At 49.1% G+C, this 20,049-nt stretch overlaps 2 protein-coding genes across 4 annotated transcripts in view; one reads left to right on the top strand and one right to left on the bottom strand.

Annotated features, from left to right (window-relative positions):
• Positions 1 to 20,049, bottom strand: part of DUSP15 (dual specificity phosphatase 15) — a 746,139-nt gene that overhangs the window by 208,936 nt on the left and 517,154 nt on the right. The window lies entirely within an intron of this gene.
• Positions 1 to 20,049, top strand: part of HCK (HCK proto-oncogene, Src family tyrosine kinase) — a 50,632-nt gene that overhangs the window by 17,266 nt on the left and 13,317 nt on the right. For 2 of the 3 annotated variants that reach the window (XM_050807146.1, XM_050807144.1), the window contains exons 2-10: positions 3,655 to 3,775; positions 5,328 to 5,370; positions 5,726 to 5,825; positions 6,634 to 6,732; positions 11,345 to 11,448; positions 15,466 to 15,615; positions 15,972 to 16,124; positions 17,885 to 18,064; positions 19,813 to 19,889. In XM_050807146.1, the coding sequence (XP_050663103.1) occupies positions 3,656 to 3,775; positions 5,328 to 5,370; positions 5,726 to 5,825; positions 6,634 to 6,732; positions 11,345 to 11,448; positions 15,466 to 15,615; positions 15,972 to 16,124; positions 17,885 to 18,064; positions 19,813 to 19,889 (1,026 nt within the window). In that variant the 5' untranslated portion in view covers position 3,655. Of the gene's footprint in view, positions 1 to 185; positions 637 to 3,654; positions 3,776 to 5,327; positions 5,371 to 5,725; positions 5,826 to 6,633; positions 6,733 to 11,344; positions 11,449 to 15,465; positions 15,616 to 15,971; positions 16,125 to 17,884; positions 18,065 to 19,812; positions 19,890 to 20,049 lie in introns of those variants that run through there. The other variant, XM_050807145.1, reaches the window with a different exon arrangement.

The raw sequence follows: 20,049 nt of genomic DNA, 5'->3' as shown, positions 1-20,049 counted from the left end.
CCCAGCACTTTGGGAGGCCAAGGTAGCAGCATCACTTGAGGTCAGGAGTTCAAGACCAACCTGAGCAACATTGTGAGACCTGCCCCCTTCTCTGCCTCCTGTCTCTACAGAAAATACATTTTAAAAGATTGACCAGGCATGGTAGTTCGTAACTGTAGTCCCAGCTACTAGGCTGAGGTGGGAGGATCACTTGATGGGGAGGTCAAGGTTGCAGTAAGCACCACTGCACTCCACCCTGGGTGACAGAGCGAGACTGTCTCTGAGAAAACAAATCACGCTTTATAGTGAGAAAATGGAACTCATGGGAATTCCCTATTTTAAAAAGAGCGAACTTCTCCAGTGTTGCGGTATCTAGGCTTGTGAGTCAGAGGAATTGCAAATTGTGCTTGCTTCATGCTCCGGGGCAGTGCCACGTCTGCCAGTAAACAGAAATGGTGGTGGTTAATGTTTCTGCAGCGCTTATTGCATGCTGGGCACTTTGACACTCATCAACTTGCTCAATGCTCACCACCACCCTGTGAGGTAGAACCCTCGCCACCCTTTCTCAGAGACAGCCTTGGATTGTGAATGAACACAGGTCTTCCAAGACCCCTCCCTCGGGACCCTGTGACCATCTTGAATATGTACATTGATCACGTAAGTGAAGCATACGAGGTGCTCAACACGTGTGGATTGGGAATCGCAATGCTCGCAGCTGCAGATCGGTGGGTGCCCAGAGAGGCAGAGTGAGCTATTCTACCTGACACAGTGCTGCTCTTCCCAGAACATCTTTATGCTGACCAAAACATACGAAATGTGAGATCCTTTTATGTCATACACGCCACACAAGGTGCATGTTTAATTTCCCAGAACTGTCATGGACATTTATCTCAAAGAGAGGTGCCGGTTTCAGTTTTAAATGCATGCAAGTACATTATAAATCTGTGATTAATTGATTAATTGTGATAATTTTTCTTTTTTTTCTTTTTTTTTTTTTTTTTTTTGAGACGGAGTCTCGCTCTGTCGCCCAGGCTGGAGTGCAGTGGCCGGATCTCAGCTCACTGCAAGCTCCGCCTCCCGGGTTTACGCCATTCTCCTGCCTTAGCCTCCCGAGCAGCTGGGACTACAGGCGTCCGCCACCTCGCCCGGCTAGTTTTTTTGTACTTTTTAGTAGAGACGGGGTTTCACCGTGTTAGCCAGGATGGTCTCGATCTCCTGACTTCGTGATCCGCCCGTCTCGGCCTCCCAAAGTGCTGGGATTACAGGCTTGAGCCACCGCGCCCGGCCGATAATTTTTCAGATTAATGATCCAGCACTCCAAGAGTCTGAATGTGTTTCTTACTTTATTTCCGAAAGACAAATGAAGCAAAACTGCTCAAGTCTTGAGGTGGCAAATCTTTCCCAGTTCCCACCAGAAGAGAGAAATCCTTGTAAATAAAAGGAATCTTTTTTCATTTCTAAAAGTAACTCGTCTAAGCCTAAGAATTTGGGCGTTGTTTTTTTTTTTCTTAAACCACAACACATGTTTATTTTAACAAGATAAGTGTAACTGCTTCTAACTGCTTTAGAAGAAAATGGCAATTGTGCAGAGATGAGAAAAGCAAGCACTTCTTATGTGGTTGTCACAGCCTGCCTTCTCAGCAAATGTGTGTGCACATTTTGAGAAAAGAAATGAAATGTTTCTTCCACTTTTACAATTATGTTTTTATTCTACTCGGAGTAAATGTGTTTTGTTTAAGCATCCTTAAATTAATTGAATACAGCAGCAAAGTCTGCAAGCTCTACCTCCAATATGTTCCCCAAACCTGTCCAATGCTTAACTCCTCTCTGCCCTCACCCTGCCCTGGGCCACCATCATCTCATACCTGAACATTTAGGCAGATTTCTCACAGGGTTCCCTGCCCTACTCCCTACTGTCCACGCCTCACTCAGCCACTGGTGGGATTATTTAAAGTGCAAATTGAATTCCATCATTCTCCTGTCAGAAACTTTCCATCATCCTTAGAATAAAATCTAAAGTCCTCACTGGCCCTCCAGGGTGTGGTGGCCTCGTCACAACCACCCTCTCCCCTGCCCATGCGCTTCAGCCACACTCTCCTGCTTTCAGTGCCTCCAGCTTCTCTCCAAGCACGTGCCAGCCTCAGGGCCTTTGCGTTTGCTGTTCCCTCTGCCTGGAACACTTTTCCCTCAGAGTGTCCCCTGACTGGCTCCTTCGTGTCCTTTAGACCGCAGGTTTTGTATCCCCTCCTCTGAGAGGTCTTCCCCAAATGCCAAATGCCCTGCCTAAAAGGGCCAGACTTGTTGTTTCCCGTAGCACCCTCTCTTATTGTCCTCACACTTTTCACTAACTCAATTTGTCCTGTTATTTGTCCTGTTGTTTATTTGTTGGCCTGTTTATTGTCTCTGTCTCCCATTCGGCTACAGTTGAATTCCTGAGGGCATGAATTTGCTTCCCTTTTTCACAGTTTAGAAAAGTGCCCAGTAGCCGGGCGCGGTGGCTCAAGCCTGTAATCCCAGCACTTTGGGAGGCCGAGACGGGCGGATCACGAGGTCAGGAGATCGAGACCATCCTGGCTAATATGGTGAAACCCCGTCTCTACTAAAAATACAAAAAACTAGCCGGGCGAGGTGGTGGGCGCCTGTAGTCCCAGCTACTCGGGAGGCTGAGGCAGGAGAATGGCGTAAACCCGGGAGGCGGAGCTTGCAGTGAGCTGAGATCTGGCCACTGCACTCCAGCCTGGGCGACAAAGCGAGACTCTGTCTCAAAAAAAAAAAAAAAAAAAAAGTGCCCAGTAAATGTTGGCTGTGTAAATGGATGAATGAATTACCAAATAACTTAGAGAGAAACAGACAGAAAGAGAGGAGGAAGAGGAAGAGGAAGAAGAAGAAGAAGGAGAAGAGAGAGAGGAGGAGGAGGGAGGAGGCGGGAAGGAGAGGAAGGGGAGGAGGAAGAAAGGAAGGAAGGAAGGAAGGGAGGGAGGGAGGGAGGGAGGGAGGGAAGGAGTTATAAGCCATTTACAAAATGATACCAGGAATACAGTGCCTTGACAAACTAGATTGTTTGAGCCATGTTATGTGACCTCATCTTGTTATTTAATATAAAAATGGCAATTTATCATCAGATAACACTGTAGTTTTTCTGTAGTGTTTGCTCTGAGCCTGACACTGCACTGAGTGTTTCCCCACCATAGGTCTTATTATTGTCCCCATTTTGCCAATGAAGCCCAAGAGGTGGGTAGGGGGCAGGAAAGTGGTCAGTGAGGTGCTGGTAGGGTGGAGGGGCCAAGGATCAGCTGAGGCTTTCTGACCTGAGAGCCGGCAGTGCCCACCACCTGCTCTGCCCCCCAACAGCTCAACCTGTTATGTTTCTGTTATCCTCATGCCATCCTCTGAATAAACACCCATCACGCTGGTCCTTGGTACCCATGACAATGACAGCTTGTCAGCCCTAGGCCAGTGCTATGGCACGTGGACATGGGGAAGCCCAGAGGTGGCAAGGATGGAGTCGGTTCTGTGTGGGGATGATGAGGGTGCTTGGAGCTAGAAGGGGAGTTAAGACTGGGAAGGCCAGTGGGAGCCAGTCCGGGGGTAGGAGACCTGGAATGCCAGCATCAGAAGACTTCCCCGCATGAGGCTCTTGGTAACCGGGGATCGCTTCTCTTCTGTCTGCTGCAGGATGGGGTGCATGAAGTCCAAGTTCCTCCAGGCCGGAGGCAATACATTCTCAAAAACTGAAACCAGCGCCAACCCACACTGCCCTGTGTATGTGCCGGATCCCACATCCACCATCAAGCCGGTGAGTAGGGGAGGTCCCGGTTTCCCTGTGGGCTGCCGGATGCTGCCCCAACATTGCCCTAACAGCCTCCTGTCTTCCCAAGGCTGGGCAGGGTGAGCTTGGAGTGAAAGGGAGCTGACTGGCCACCAACAGTGACCCGACTCGACTCTCCGGGATGCAGTGCCAGCATGCATAGGGACAAGGAAGTCACCTCTCTTCCTGAAGCCCAGGTTTGACCCGTCAGCCTGGGCTCCACCAGACAGGTTGAGTGAGCATCTCAGGCCTTGGGCCTGGGCAGAAGCAAAAGCAGTGCTGAGAATGATGAGTGACCAGTCATGATAGCAGCTGAAGTGACCACGTAATGGTAGTATCAGCAGCACTGCAAAAATACAGTAACAATTGTCATAGTAATAGTACCAACCATAATTGCACGAGTATAAGACCAAGAGTAGCAGCAGGAACAACAGCAAGAGTTGTAAAAAGAGAAGCAGTCATGCTAGGAGAGGTATTTACCAACTTCTTTTATGTTTATGCAGAGCTGACTATGAACCAAGCACTGTTCTAAGCCTTTATGGTTATTAGCACCCTAATCCTCACAATAATCCTACTGTGTGACACACAAATACATTCTTCTCAAAAATGAAACCACAGACCAGGCACAGTGGCTCACACCTGTACTCCCAGCATTTTGGGAGGCTGAGGCGGGAGGACTGCTTGAGCTCAGGAGTTCGAGACTGCATGAGTTATGATCACACTACTGCACTCCAGCCTGCGCAATACAGGGAGACCCTGTCTCTTTAAAAAAAAAAAAAAAAAAAGAAGAAGAAGTTGCTTAGAACACCACAGTTTAGGTGTCATTTCCCCTTTGCACGGACATTTAGATTGTTTCACATACATAATGGAGCCTTTATTTATGGACTATAAATCATTGGTGGGGCTATGATTTCTTCAAATGTAGTCAGAAAACACCGATCCGGACCAACCCCCTCACTGTGTTTTGAGGGGAGGGGTCAAGCAGCATCCCCCAGTGTGTCCAAGACGGAAGGCCAAGGCCACAACTCAAGAAACCTGGATTCTGGCTGGGCATGGTGGCTCTCTCAGCACTTTGGGAGGCCGAGGTGGGCAGATCACCTGAGGTCAGGAGTTCGAGACCAGCCTGGCCAACATGGTGAAAACCTGTTTCTACTAAAAATACAAAAAATTAGCTGGGCATGGTGGCGTGCGCCTGTAATTCCAGCTACTCGGGAGGCTGAGGCAGGAGAATCACTTGAACCCGGGAGGTAGAGGTTTCAGTGAGCTGAGATCACTCCACTGCACTCCAGCCTGGGTGACAGAGTGAGACTCCATCTCAAACAACAACAAAAACAAAAAACAAAAAACCTGGATCATTTTGTTTGCTGGCTCTGCCCCTAATGTGCTGTGTGGTGCCAGGCATGTCCCCTGCCCTATGTGGGCCTCCTCCCATGACATACAGGGCTAGGGTAAGATGCTCTTGGGTATCCTCAACACAGACCTTCCGTGGGTCCCCACACATTGGTCAGATTCATACCCTTCTCCCATTTCTTCCTTACAGGGGCCTAATAGCAACAACAGGAACACACCAGGAATTGGGGAGGGTAAGTATCTCCGAGCAGATGCAGTGGAGTCACGTGTCCTGCAGAGGATTCCACTAGGCTCACTCAGCTTGAGGCAAAAATCCCAAACAGTCAAACCCTCGTTGAGAATCCCCGAAATTTCCTCTGAAGTACTTTGCACAGGCTATTGTGTTTCTAGAACGCTGTTTAGTAACATGAACAAAACATATTTAGCTTTAAACTTGAGAATCACACCCAGCATGGTGAGATGCCTACTTATACTAGGAGCCATATATTGATGGGTGCGGAGCTGTGCCAGGTGCCAGGCGAGGGTCACCCAGGGCTGTGGATGCACTTAGACGAAACCTCACCCTCCGTGTGTCTCCCTTTCCAACAGGCTCTGAGGACATCATCGTGGTTGCCCTGTATGATTATGAGGCCATTCACCACGAAGACCTCAGCTTCCAGAAGGGGGACCAGATGGTCGTCCTAGAGGAGTGAGTCCCCATCCCACTCCCCCTAAGACAGACCTGCCTCCTCTACTCAACTATGTGCTCTTTTGTGCTTCCATAAAGAACCTGATAGATGGGCTATCTTATCCTGGGTACAAATGTCTAAAGAGAAGCTAATCACAACAGTGGAGGAAGGGTTTGCTCTCAACCTGGATGAAGGGGATTGTGCACTTACTAAGAGTGCACGTCCAGCCTGGGATGAACAGGTGAAGCTTTCTCAGGGAAGCCTTCCTAGGGCTCCTGTGATTAAGCCAACGGTTTTTACCTGTGGACCAGGCCCCATCAAGGTGACCTTAACATTCGGAAATCCTTGGATCTCTGAGTTTTCCACCTCCGATCTCCTACAGCCTTCACCATCGTGGGTATAGTGTCCAGGATGTGCTGAATCCCGAGAATGGGAGAGGTCATGCCTGGTTGGACCCTCAAGCCCACTCTCCCCTATTATCAGCCCCAGCTGAACCATTCTGAGTCTCCATGGGCGCAGGACCCTGCCATGGGTATAGCTAATAAGACCAAAGTTACAAGTCCAGGGAAGAGGAGTGGAGCCGGAGACCCAGGGCTCTGGGCTGTGGACAGGGTGATTCCAGACCCTCAGATGCACAACAGGAACTGTCGTAAGGATCCCTACCCTAATCATGGGCACATGCTGGGGGGCTGACATAGTCACAGCCCTGTCCCTTACCCTACTGGCTTTCTGGAGGCAGGGGATTTTCTAGGTCAATGCTGGGGAGCTTGAGGAGACTGGAGAATGATCCTTCTGCCCCTAACACCTTTACTCCCTCCTGTCCCTCAGATCTGGGGAGTGGTGGAAGGCTCGATCCCTGGCCACCCGAAAGGAGGGCTACATCCCAAGCAATTATGTCGCCCGCGTTGACTCTCTGGAGACAGAGGAGTAAGTATCCTATTTCCTACCTTCCAGAAAGAGTCAAGCAAAGTCAACCTTGTTTGCAACTCAGGACCTCTGCACACACTGTACCACTGCCTGGCACATACTCTTCCCAGGACTCTGGGTTTGACTGGCTCCTTCTCTTCCTTCAGGTTTCATCCTTCCAGTCAGGGAAGAGAGGCTAAAGTGGGTCCCCGCTGTGACTCTGTCTTGTGGAAACCTGTTTTATTCCCTTCTGAACATGTTTTACTAGCAAAACGACCTTGTTTCTTTGGTTGGTTACACGTGCATTCTCTGCCTGCCCTGCAAGGAAGAGAGCTGGTGAGAGCGGGGACTTTGTCTGCTGCTGCATCCTCGGCACAGGCTGGCATGCAGTCAGTGCTCAATAAATATTGTTGAATGAAGCATATGGTCTTGCCAAGAAGGGTCTCTGGAGAGGTGAGACAGCTCACACCTGGCCAGTCATCCCTCATTTGTTGTTTTGTTTTGTTTTGAGACAGGGTCTCACTCTGTTGCCCAGGCTGGAATGCAGTAGCACCATCACAGCTCACGGCAACCTCAGCCTCCCCAGGCTCAGGTGATCCTCCCACCTCAGCCTCCCCAGTAGCTGGGACTACAAGTGTGCATCACCATGCCCAGCTAATTTTTTAGTCTCCCTATGTTGCCCAGGCTGGTCTCAAACTCCCTGGCTCAAGTGATCCTCTCGCCTCAGCCTCCCAAAGTGCTGGGATCATAGGCCTGAACCACTGCACCTGGACCATCCCTCATTTGATTCATTCGAAAAACACATGCCCATGACTCTTCAAGCCCTGTGCCAGGCTAAGGGCTGTGGAAACAAATAAGATATCTCCCTACCTTCAAGGAGCTCCCCGTAACCCATCGTTCTTGGCTGTGGGTTCTTCTCGTGTCTAGTTTGACTCTAAAAATATACTTCAATCATCCATCCATCCACCCATCCATCCATCCATTCATCCATCCATCCATCCATCATCCAACAGATACCTGTTGATTCCCTATTCCAGGGATACAAGATGACTCAGATGGGGCTCCCCGCTGGAGATGTTCTCTGTATGGTGGATGAGGTTGATGATTAAAAAGATGACTATACTGAGGGGTGGCAGTACATCCCATTAAAACCAGCCAATCAAAAGTTGACAAATGACAGTTCCCATTATTTTGTCTCTTCTGCCTCCTCTTTCTAGCTAGATGGTACTATGGGTTTGGGATGCTTGCCTGTTAAAAATGAAAACGTCTGGGCTTTTCCCACTCTAAAGCCACTCCCTTCTGGTTGGGCATGGTGGCTCACACCTGTAATCCCAGCACTTCGGGAGGCCAAGGCACACAGATCACCTGAGGTCAAGAGTTTGAGACCAGCCTGACCAACATGGTGTAACCCCATCTCTACTAAAAATACAAAAAAAGTAGCTGGGTGTGGTGGTGCACACCTGTAGTCCCAGCTACTCAGGAGGCTGAGGCAGGAGAAGCACTTGAACCCGGGAGGCAGAGGTTGCAGTGAGCCGAAATATCACGCCACTGTACTCCAGCCTGGGGGACAAGAGCGATATTCTGTCAAAAGAAAAAATAATAATAATAATGCCATCCCTTCTTAGTGATCATGGAACTGGGGGCTCTGAGCTGCTTCTCTCTCCTTCTTCCAGGCTTTGCCCTGGGTCATCCCATTCTGTTTCTCCACTCCAGGGTCTGAACACTTACAGAATGCCTGGGTCACCTCATGTGGTCCTTGCAGCAACCTTGGAGGAGGCATGGCTGGTATTATTTCTCAAAGGCAACATAATTGCTAAGTGGAAAATGCAGAGTGTAGACAACATGAATGGGGGGTTATCATTTGCAAACAAAGGCAAAATAACCTAGGTGGGGGGGTTCTCAGACACGAGCAGCATCAGCATCGCCCGGATTGCTGGCTAACAAGTGCTTTCCGGGGCCCCACTGTCAGATTCCGAATGTGCATTTCTAACAGGTTCTTGGGTGAGGTAGTTGCTGCTGCTGCTGCTCCCGGGACCCAGCTTGGGAACCACTGATCTAAATACACATATCTGGCCAGGCGCGGAGGCTCACACCTGTAATCCCAGCACTTTGGGAGGCCGAGGCAGGCAGATCACTTGAGGTCAGGAGTTCGAGAACAGCCTGGCCAACATGGTGAAACCCTACCTCTACTAAAAGTACAAAAATTAGCCAGGTGTGATGGCGGGCGCCTGTAATCCCAGCTACTCGGAGGCTGAGGCACGAGATTCGCTTGATCTGGGAGGCAGAGGTTGCAGTGAGCCGAGATCATGCCAATGCACTCCAGCCTGGACAACACAGCGAGATTCTATCTCAAAAAACAATAATAAAAATTAAAAATGAATACACATATCTGTCTTCAGGGCACTCAGGGGTCCTTGTGTCTGAATCAAGAAACTGCTAACAGAGGTTGCCTCTGGGGAGCACAACTGGGACCTTGGGAATCAGGGCGGGATGGAATCTTAGTTTCTCTCATTCCCCCTTGAAATAGGCAATACTTTCAAATATTTCAAAATGCAAATGTGGGGAAGCATGTGGAAGAGAGAGTGAAAAGTCTTCTTCCCACGCTGTCCCCAACCCCTCCCCAGAAGCAACCAGTTTCTCGTGAGTCCTCCTAGATGCTTCTTCCTTATATAAGAACAGACATCTCTTCCCACTTGTCTCACACAAGTGGTAGATACCACACACACTGTTCCATACCTCTCGTTCAGACCTTCCATGCAGCACCTCGTTCCTTTTTTTTTAGAAGGAGTTTCACTGCGTCGCGCAGGCTGGAGTGCAATGGTGCGATCTCGGCTCGCTGCAACCTCCGCCTACCGGGTTCAAGTGATTCTCCTGCCTCAGCCTCCCAAGTAGCTGGGATTACAGGCATGCACCACCATGCCTGGCTAATTTTGTATTTTTAATAAAGACAGGGTTTCTCCATGTTGGTCAGGCTGGTCTCGAACTCCAGACCTCAGGGGACCTGCCTGCCTCGGCCTACCAAAGTGCTGGGATCATAGGCGTGAGTCAGTGCTCCCGGACACCTCCTTCCTTTTTATACCACAGGGGGTCTGTCCCGTAGATGTCCTACCATCCATTTAACCTCTGCCCCATACAGTGGTCTCTTAAGTTGTTTCCAGGCATGTACTGCAGCGAATCTCCTGGTGTATATGTCATTTCTCCCTTGTGCAAGATACATGGGATAACTTCCTAGGAGCAGAATTGTCAGGGAGACAGTTCTTACTTTTACATTGTTGAATATTTTACCATGGCACAAGTCACTTTACAACATGAAAGCAAAGAAGGTAGATGGGCAACATAGCATGGTGATTAAGATCTCGGGTTCTGGAGTTAGACTGCCTAGCTTCAAAACCTGCCTCTACAACTTCCCAGCTGTGTGACTCTAGGCAAATTACTTGCCCTCTCTGTTCCTCAATTTCATCATCCATAAAATGGGGCCGGGAGCAGTGGCTCACACGTGTAATCCCATCACTTTGGGAGGCCGAGGTGGGTGGATCACCTGAGGTCAGGAGTTCGAGACCAGCCTGGCCAACATGGTGAAACCCCGTCTCTACTAAAATTACAAAAAGTAGCTGGGTGTAGTGGTGCATGCCTGTAATCCCAGCTACTTGGGAGGCTGAGGCAAAAGAATCGCTTGAACCCAAGAAGCAGAGGTTGCAGTGAGCCGAGATCATGCCACCGCACTCCAGCCTGGGTGACAGAGCAAGATTCCGTCTCAAAAAAAAAGGAATGATACAGGTGACAACTCCATAGAGCTGTTGGGTAGACAGCAAGATAGATGTTAACTTTCTCCCCAATTGATAACAGAGGAACCAAAGGCCCAAAGAGGAAGGGAACTTGCTCAAAGTCAGACTGCAGGTTTGTGGCAGGGCCAAGGTGGGCTGAGGTCAGTCAGGTCTGCGGCTTTTTTCCAACTGCTCCTCACCCTAGTGAAGGTGAGAATGGATTCAGCTGCTGCTGCTTGAACTTTTCCACCCAAATATCTCCAATACTCAGGAAGAATGAAGAAAAGATCCCAGGATATGATCCTAAGTATAAAATTCTTTCCAATCTCACGTTGTAGCTTAGAAGTTCATGCCAACTTTACATTCAACTCTGTATATGCAGAGGAGCATTGGTTGCAAAGCTAACAAAACTCAGGCCCTTCACAGGTTTCCAAGGTCCCAAGAAGGATCTTGTATGCTTGTGAAATCTGCAAAAGTAAGACTTTGACCACAGTTGGTTAAGACTGCTGTCTGTTTCCACTCTGTCTTCCTGTCCCTCACAGCAAGCGGCACTGGAATGACCCGTCAGCTTTTTGCACTTGGAATGCTGTATTATTTTTCTTAAAGGAAGCTCCCCCGCTCCAAATTGCATAGGCTTCAGTCTCAGCACACAGGATTCACCTTGGTAAAATGTCTATTTGGATATCAAAAGAATGGCTCCTTTCCCCTTTCTCCCCCAAAAAATCCTTGAGTAAAACTGATGCTGCAGGAAGCCAGACCCTCTGTATCCTGACATCCCCCTGGGACTTGCATGGCCACAGGCACCCTGTGTAGGCAGGACAGGACTGCACGACCCCAGGTTCACATTTGTCCCCTCCCTTTTCCATCAGGTGGTTCTTCAAGGGCATCAGCCGGAAGGACGCAGAGCGCCAACTCCTGGCTCCCGGCAACATGCTGGGCTCCTTCATGATCCGGGATAGCGAGACCACTAAAGGTGACACCAGCCCTCCCCACACTGTCCTCCCTGCAGAGGTGCCCCAGGTGGGACTGGCCACCACCCTTCCCTTGGAAAATGCCTTAGCAAAGGCTGAAAAACCCAATCAGGTGCTGTGGCTGCCAGGTTTCTCCTGCTCTTGACCACCTGAGCCAGGGAGGGTTGAGGCTCTGTGCCTGGCTTGGCCCTTCTAATTCCCCACAGCTGCCGGTTTAGGTCAGTGGCACTAGTGCCATGTGGCTTAGGCCCTGAAAACAAAGAAACATCCAGCTGAAGCTTGCTCTTCACTAACTTGGTTTTTCATTTGTTTTGGTTTTTGTTTTGTTTTGTTTTTTGAGACAGAGTCTCGCTCTGTTGCCAGGCCGGAGTGCAGTGACGGGATCTCGGCTCACTGCAACCTCCGCCTCCCGGGTTTGAGCGATTCTCCTGCCTCAGCCTCCCAAGTAGCTGGGATTACAAGCACTTGCCACCACGCCCAGTTAATTTTTGTATTTTTAGTAGAGACAGGGTTTCACCATGTTGGCCAGGATAGTCTTGATCTCCTGACCTTGTGATCCACCCCCTCACCCTCCCAAAGTGCTGGGATTACAGGTGTGAGCCACTGAGCCCAGCCTGTTTTGTTCTGTTTGAGACAGAGTCTCACTCAGTTGCCCAGGCTGGGATGCAGTGGCACAATCTCACCTCACTGCAACTTCTGCCTCCTGGGCTCAAATGATCTCCCATCTCAGTCTCCCGAGTAGCTGGGACTTCAGGTAGGTGCCACCACACTGGCTAATCTTTTCTTTCTGTCTTTCTATCTGTCTGTCTTTCTTTCTTTTTAGTAGGGATGGGGTTTTGCCATGTTGCCTAGGCTGGTCTCGAGCTTCTGGACTCAAGCAATCTGCCTACCTCAGCCTTCCAAAGTGTCAGGATTACAAAGTATCAGGATTGTTTTTTGTTTTGTTTTTTTTTTTAAATACCCATAAGAGACCAAGTAGGGGAGGCCAAGGCAGGAGGATTACTTAAGCCCAAAAGTTTGAGACCAGCCTGGGCAACATAATGAGACTCCATCTCTACGAAAAATTTGAAAAATTAGCCAAGTGTGGTGGCGCACATCTGTACTCCCCAGTACTTGCAAGGGTGAGGTCGGATGATCTCTCGAGTCCAGGAGTTCAAGGCTGCAGTGAGCCATAATGGAGCCGCTGGACTCCAGCCTGGGCAGCACAGCAAGACCCCATCTCTAAAAAAATAAAATAAAATACCTATTACAGTTTATCTTATCCACAAGCCTCTTTCCTCCTTTCCTTCCTCTGTAAGGAAATGAGGTAGGATGAGGTCACCAGAAGAGAATCAAGCCAGCCTTCTCTGGGACTCTGCTGAAAATGCTCCTTGGAAGCTTTTGGAAGTTTTAATGTCAGGTGACCAGCTTCCTGGAATTTCTGTGCTGCAAGGGTGGATTCATGCTGGTTGGGTGCATAGATGGCAAGAACAGGCCTGGAAAACATCGCGTAGCTCAAACTGGCATCGATTGAGGCTCATTGCCTCAAAGCAATGAACATCAGTAGGATTCTTGTGATTTCAGATTTCATGCTCTAAGTCCACCTTTACTATTTAGGTTCACAACTGCTTGACTCAAATAAGCCAAGTACATTGTATAAAATGTGACCTCACAGTACCCTGAAGCAAACAGATTTGGGGACACTGATTAAAGGCGTGTTCCTCGTGTGGCCTTCTACTCGACCCTCAGCTATCTGAACTGGCGACGCTTTCATGTGGCTAGGATAATGCTACCCACAGTCAGTGTGGCAGCTCAGTAAATGCTAGGGCTTTGCCTTCTCCCACCCAGCAAGCCCTGTTCAAGCTCCCAGGGGGAAAAAAAAAGGAGACAAAAAGACAAAGCTGTGCACAGCCCAGCGCTTCTCCTCTCTAGCTGTGCCCAGGACAGCTTTTGGCTTGGGCTGGTCCATTCTGCAGACAAGGGCAGAGAAATCAAAGAAACCATCACAGATCTGTGGGGCAGGAAAATGAGCCTGGTCCAGCTTTCACAGCCCTCTGAGATGGGACACGGTGGGAAGTGTAGCCTATTTAATAACAGTTGCAGCATGAGGCCCCTGAATCCCACCCTGCTGCTTCCTGGATCCTGCCACGCCCCATCCAGCCGCAACCAAGCCAGTCTCACCCACACTGGGACAGAGTGGCTAAGAGCAGCTCTGGAGCCAGCTGCCTGGATTTGAATCCCAGCTGTGCCACTTACTAGCTGTGTGACTGTGGGTGAGTTACTTCACCTCTCTGGGCTTCAGTTTCCTCATCTATAAATGAGGATGATGATATTATAAAACCCCTACCCCAGGAAGTTATTCATTCATTAAATAAATAATATAATTTATGTAGTTATAATTCATTATAATGAATATTATTCTTATTCATTCATTGTTCATTTACACAGAGTGCTTTGAACTTGCCTGGCATGTATGGTAAACTATTATTCATTCAACAGTATAAACTGGCCAGGTGAGGTGGCTCAAGCCTGTAATCCCAGCACTTTTGGAGGCTGTGGCAGGTGGATCACCTGAGCTCAGGAGCTGGCGACCAGCCTGGCCAACATGGCGAAACCCCATCTCTACTAAAAATACAAAAATTAGCTGGGCATGGTGGCACATGCTTGTAATCCCAGCTACTCAGGAGGCTGAGGTAGGAGAATCACTTGAACCTGGGAGGCAGAGGTTGCAGTGAGCCAAGATTGCACCACTGCACTCCAGCCCAGGTGACAGAGTGAGACTCCAACGCAAAAAAAAAAAAAAAAAAAAAAAAAAAAAAAGTTTAAACTTCCCCAAATCCTATGACATTGTGCTATTATCATGGTAGAGAAAACTGAGACATAAGGACTAATAACTTGCCCAAGGGCACTCAGCTGACAAACGGCAAAACGGTGGCCATGATCTGAAAGACTTATGTGTTTCTGCTCTATGTGATAATATAGGGTGGTGCAAAAGTAATTTCAGTTTTTTCCACTACTTTCGATGGCAAAAACTGCAATTACTTTTGCACTAGCCTAATATGTATATAGGTTCCCACTGCTGCTGTAACAAATTAATACAAACTTACTGGCTTAAAACAACATCCGTCTATTCTCTAACAGTTCTGGGGATCAGTGGTCTGACCTCACTGGGCTCAAAATGTCAGCAGGGCTGGTTCCTTCTGGGGGCTTCAGGGGAGAACTCATTTTCTTGCCTTTTTTAGCTTCCAGAGACTACAGCATTCCTTGGCACATGGCCCCTTCCTGACATCTGTCCAAGCTCTTGTTTCCATCTTCACCTCTTCCACTTTGACCTTCCTACCTCCCTCTAACAAGGACCCAAGTGATTACACTGGGGCTACCTGGATCATCTGGAATAATCCCTCCATCTCCATATCCTTAACTTAATCACATATCTAAAGTCCCTTTTACCATGTAAGGTAACATATTCCCAGGTTCCAGGGTTTAGGGCATGAGCGTCTTGAGGGACCATTATTGAGCCTACCACAGCGTGTTCATATTTCAATAACTGAACTGGATTTCTGGATTTTTTCCAGAAAAGTCATAGCCTGAGTTCTTATGAAAAAGTAAAAAGTACAGTATGGTTTCTTGGTTTTTTGTAGGGTAGATGATAGAAAGATGGATCAATAGATCAGAAATAATGAAGATGATGATGATGATAGCCAACATTTGCAGAGTGTTCAGTTTCCAAGTAGTTTACAGGGGTTACTTCTTTTAGCCATCAGGCAATAGGATCAGGTAGGGAGGCATGAAAACTATTCCCATTTTACAGATGAGGAAAATGAGGCATAGAGAGGTGACATAGTCACGTGGCCAAGGTCTCACGGGGGGGTGTGGTAGAGCCTGGATGAGAGCCCAGGATGCCTGACTCCCACAGCCCACTCAGACCCTCGTGCACTTCTGCCGAGGTGCGAGCGGTAGCCTTATGGGGTGAGAGCGCTAATGCAAGGTGGCAGGCCTCCAAGATGCCATTCTGAGGGGTTTCTCTTTGGTCAATTCAGGAAGCTACTCTTTGTCCGTGCGAGACTACGACCCTCGGCAGGGAGATACTGTGAAACATTACAAAATCCGGACCCTGGACAACGGGGGCTTCTACATATCCCCCCGAAGCACCTTCAGCACCCTGCAGGAGCTGGTGGACCACTACAAGAGTGAGTCCCACCCCGGGGGCGGGGGGCGGCGGCATCCCCACCGCGATGGTCCTGGAGACTCCTAGTCATGGATGCACTGCAGCCCCTGAGACCTGCTGTGTTCTTCCTGGCCATCCCCAGACAGATGCTTTGGGTGCTTCTGAAGGCTTAGGACTGTTGAGCAGGAGGGTGGGGTGACCAGGATGTAGAGGTGGCACCCCGTCACACTCTGCTTGCTTGGGAATGTCTCTGATGGTGGCCACCAGGTGGAACACTGGACAGATCCAGTGGGCCAGGCAGGGTGGCCTCCGAGGAGCAACCTCTGGCTGGCTGGCTCGGTGCTTGTTGCTCTCAATTGACCAGGGACTCTGTTCCAGAGGGGAGCGATGGGCTCTGCCAGAAACTCTCGGTGCCCTGCGTGTCTTCCAAGCCCCAGAAGCCTTGGGAGAAAGATGCCTGGGAGATCCCTCGGGAATCCCTCAAGCTGGAGAAGAAGCTTGGAGCTGGGCAGTTTGGGGAAGTCTGGATGGGTAAGGACCCAGGGCCAGAGCCCACAGGGCCAGAGGGTGGAGGGGAGAGGGAGGTCACTTGCTTCTAGGAACACCTTATGGCAAAGTGGGAATGCAGCAGAAGTGGAGATTTAAATAATAGCCATAAAGAAGCAGTTCTCTGATAGCAAACCAAATTGTCTTGCTGTGCAAACACTGATTTGCCTTTGAGACCAGTCCTGTAGGGATCAGAAACTTCCTTCTGGGAAGCAGGTGTCACGGATGAGGAATCCCTCCCTCATACGGAGTGGGGACTGCCTAATAGTTTAGGAATGAGATAACCAGAGACCTTTTCAGATGATGAAAATTAAGAATGGGGAAATGCAGCTTGCAGATTTCCAGGCAACTGATGAACAGGTTATTCTGAGCACCTACTGTGTGCCCAGCACTGTTAGGGTCTTGTGGGAAAATCAGAAAAGCACATCTTACAACTGCTGATTTTCCCCAAGGACTTAAAAACAACATTGCCTGCTTTGCAGGGGTGTGGGGTAGATGCAGTGCCCAGCCCAGTGTGGGGACCCTGCTGTGTTAATACTCCACTATGTTCCAGATGGGAGCGAAGACAATTTACAGGGATGCAAACAACTCAGCCAGATAAAATAAGTTTAAAATCCATGTATTTTGGCTATATTTATTGAGATTCTGCTGCATGCAAGGCCGGGCACGGTGGCTCACACCTGTAATCCCAGCACTTTGGGAGGCCGAGGTGAGTGGATCACTTGAGGTCAGCAGTTCGAGACAAACCTGGACAATATAGTGAAATCCCATCTCTACTAAAAATACAAAAATTAGCCAGGCGTGGTGATGGGAGCCTGTAATCCCAGCTACTCAGGAGGCTAAGGCAGGAGAATCGTTTGAACCCCGGAGGTGGAGGTTTCAGGGAACCAAGATCACATCACTGCACTCCAGCCTGGGACACAGAGTGAGACTCTGTCTAAAAAATAATAATAAAATTAAAAAGAATTTGACAAAAAAGAAAATATGGAAAGGAAGGTAAGACAGATCTGAGTGGTGAGATTGGAAAGCCAAAAATATCATATAAGGCCCTAGACTCCTACTACAGGAAGCCCACGGTTCTAGATTGGAGCTTCCTGGAAGCCAAGGCAAAATGGAAACCCAAGCAAGTATAAAACTGACAAGAACCACCAAATGAAGCAGGGTGGGGTGAGGTGAGGGAACAGCATGTGCCAAATCCCTGTGGTGGGAGGGGAGTTGGGTGCTTGAGGGACTGAGTGACCTGCAGGGTGACTGGCACGTAAAAGGGAAGGGGAGTTTAGTGGCTGATGAGGCTAGAGAGGAGGACGAGGCTGGGCCATGCAGGGCCTGGGAGTCGTAGTAAGTCTGGCATTTATTTAAGAAAATGTTAAGATTAAAGTGGGCAGTGTGTGTATGTGACATAACCTGAGCGGTATTTTAAAGCTATTTTTAAATCCTTGCAACAGCACTTCAAAGGCAAGGCTTACCATTTCCACTTTACAGATGAGGAAGCTGAGGAAGCACATCTCACACCTGCTCAGAGAGGTTAAGCGACTTGCCCTAGTGTGCGCAGCTAGGAAGTGGTGAACCCGCCTTTCAGCCCACATTTGTCTGAGGCCTAAGCCCATGACTTCGCTTCCCTCTCTGAGAGTTGAGATGAGCAGGAAAGGCTTTCTGGAGGAGGCAGGTCTGCAGCTGGGCCTTCTAGGGAGGTAAGGGAGACCAGTGGGCTCTGATCACCTTCCCTGCTCTCTATCCCCCTCCAGCCACCTACAACAAGCACACCAAGGTGGCGGTGAAGACAATGAAGCCAGGGAGCATGTCGGTGGAGGCCTTCCTGGCAGAGGCCAACCTGATGAAAACTCTACAGCATGACAAGCTAGTCAAACTTCATGCAGTGGTCACCAAGGAGCCCATCTACATCATCACGGAGTTCATGGCCAAAGGTGCTGCATGCTGGGGCTGGGGGTGCAGGCTGTGGCCTATACTGGTCAATTGCGGGCTCAAGGGTAGCTTGGACATGGTTCTTGCCCTTGAGATGGCCCCAATCTGGCCAGGAGCTCTTCCAACAAGTACTCATTGAGAATCTAATATGCAACAATTCAGCCCTTCTGGTTAGTGCGGTGAGATCATGTTAAGGGGTCACTGGGGAAGGGAGAACAAGGGGCTACCAGGAGAAGGGAATGGGGCCAGAATACTCCTGGGCGATGGGAGAAGGGGCTTATGGTTCACAGTGAGCCTTAGGGGCCAGGGTGTGGTGGGGGTGGTGGGGGTGCCACTCTCCTGCATCAGCCGCCTTCCCTGTACTTGCCAATGCCCTGGGAGAGGGAGCTGGCAAAGCAGCAGTTCTGCCCCCACCCCCACCCTGCCACAACTCAGGATTTCTCAGGGAATTTTTTAGGCCACTGTTTCACAACCATTTTCAACCCCTGACATTTTTTGTTTGTTTGTTTTTTAGGGACAGGTCTTGCTCTGTTACTCAAGCAGTGGTGCAATCATAACTCCCGGGCTCAAGTGATCCTCCCACCCCAGCCCCCCGAGTGGCTGGGACCACAGGCCCATGCCACCACACTCAGCTAACTTTATTTATTTATTTACTTATTTATTTTTAGAGACACGGTTGCCCTCTGCCTGCCCAGGCCAGAGTGCAGTGGCATGATCATAGTTCACTGTACCCTCAAACTCTGAGACTCCAGGATCCTCCCGACTTAGTCTCCCAGGTAGCTGGGACTATAGGCATGCCCTACCACATCCAGCTCATCCCAAAAAAAAATTTTTTTTTTTTTTTTTGAGACGGAGTCTCACTCTGTTCCCCAGGCTGGAGTGCAGTGGTGCGATCTCGGCTCAATGCAAGCTCCACCTCCCGGGTTCACGCCATTCTCCTGCCTCAGCCTCCCAAGTAGCTGGACTACAGGCGCCTGCCACCATGCTTGGCCAATTTTTTTGTATTTTTAGTGGAGATGGTGTTTCCCCGTGTTAGGATGGTCTCGATCTCCTGACCTCGTGATCTGCCTGCCTCAGCCTCCCACAGTGCTGGGATTACAGGCGTGAGCCACCATGCCCAGCTTCTAAAATTTTTTTCTAGAGACAGGGTCTCGCCATCTTGCCCCAGCTCGTCTCAAACTCCTGGGCTCAAGTGATCCTCCCAAAGCTCTGGGATTACAGGCATGAACCACTGAGCCTGGCCTAACATATATATTTGTAAATTTCTTCTAGAGATGGGGTCTTTCTATGTTGCCCAGGGTGGTCTCAAAGTCTTGGCCTCAGGTGATCCTCTCGCCTCAGCCTCCTAAAGTGCTGGAATTACAGGTGTGAGCCTCATGCCTAGCCACTCTGCCCAGTTTTTGATAAACAGAATCATCTCACACAATCCCATTTAGGGCGATTTGAAACCTCAAGCCTTTTTCATTTTAACTGTGCAATTATGCCAGTCCTGTGAAGGCATGATCCCGGCCATCCAGGCTCAGGGGCTGTCTCAGTCCCAGAATTCATCTAGCAATCAAAAAGTCACTTCACAAAAACTCAAATTCTCTTTCTCAAACACTAGGAATTGCAAACAAATATTTGTATTTAAATCTACTACTGCGAAAAATCTTCACCACACACTAAAGTATTAGATTGGTGCAAAAGTAATTGTGGTTTTTGCCATTAAATAGTAAAAGTAGTAAATGTTCCTCCCTTCTCCCCCATATAGGAAGCCTGCTGGACTTTCTGAAAAGTGATGAGGGCAGCAAACAGCCTTTGCCAAAACTCATTGATTTCTCAGCCCAGGTGAGAGCCTAACGAGGAAATGGGGAAGGAAAACAGGAATTCAGTTTTTTTATTTGCCAAATATTTACTGACCACATACTATGATGACAGCAGTAATAATAATGGCTAAAATGTATTGAGAGCTCAGTATAAAACTACGCTTTTTGCATGTATTTTATTA

This window comes from Macaca thibetana, chromosome 10 (genome assembly GCF_024542745.1).
Source record: "Macaca thibetana thibetana isolate TM-01 chromosome 10, ASM2454274v1, whole genome shotgun sequence".
NCBI classification, from domain to species: domain Eukaryota; kingdom Metazoa; phylum Chordata; class Mammalia; order Primates; family Cercopithecidae; genus Macaca; species Macaca thibetana.
The sequence above is the reverse complement of the archived record's forward strand: the minus strand, read 5'-3'. Positions and strand labels throughout refer to the sequence as shown.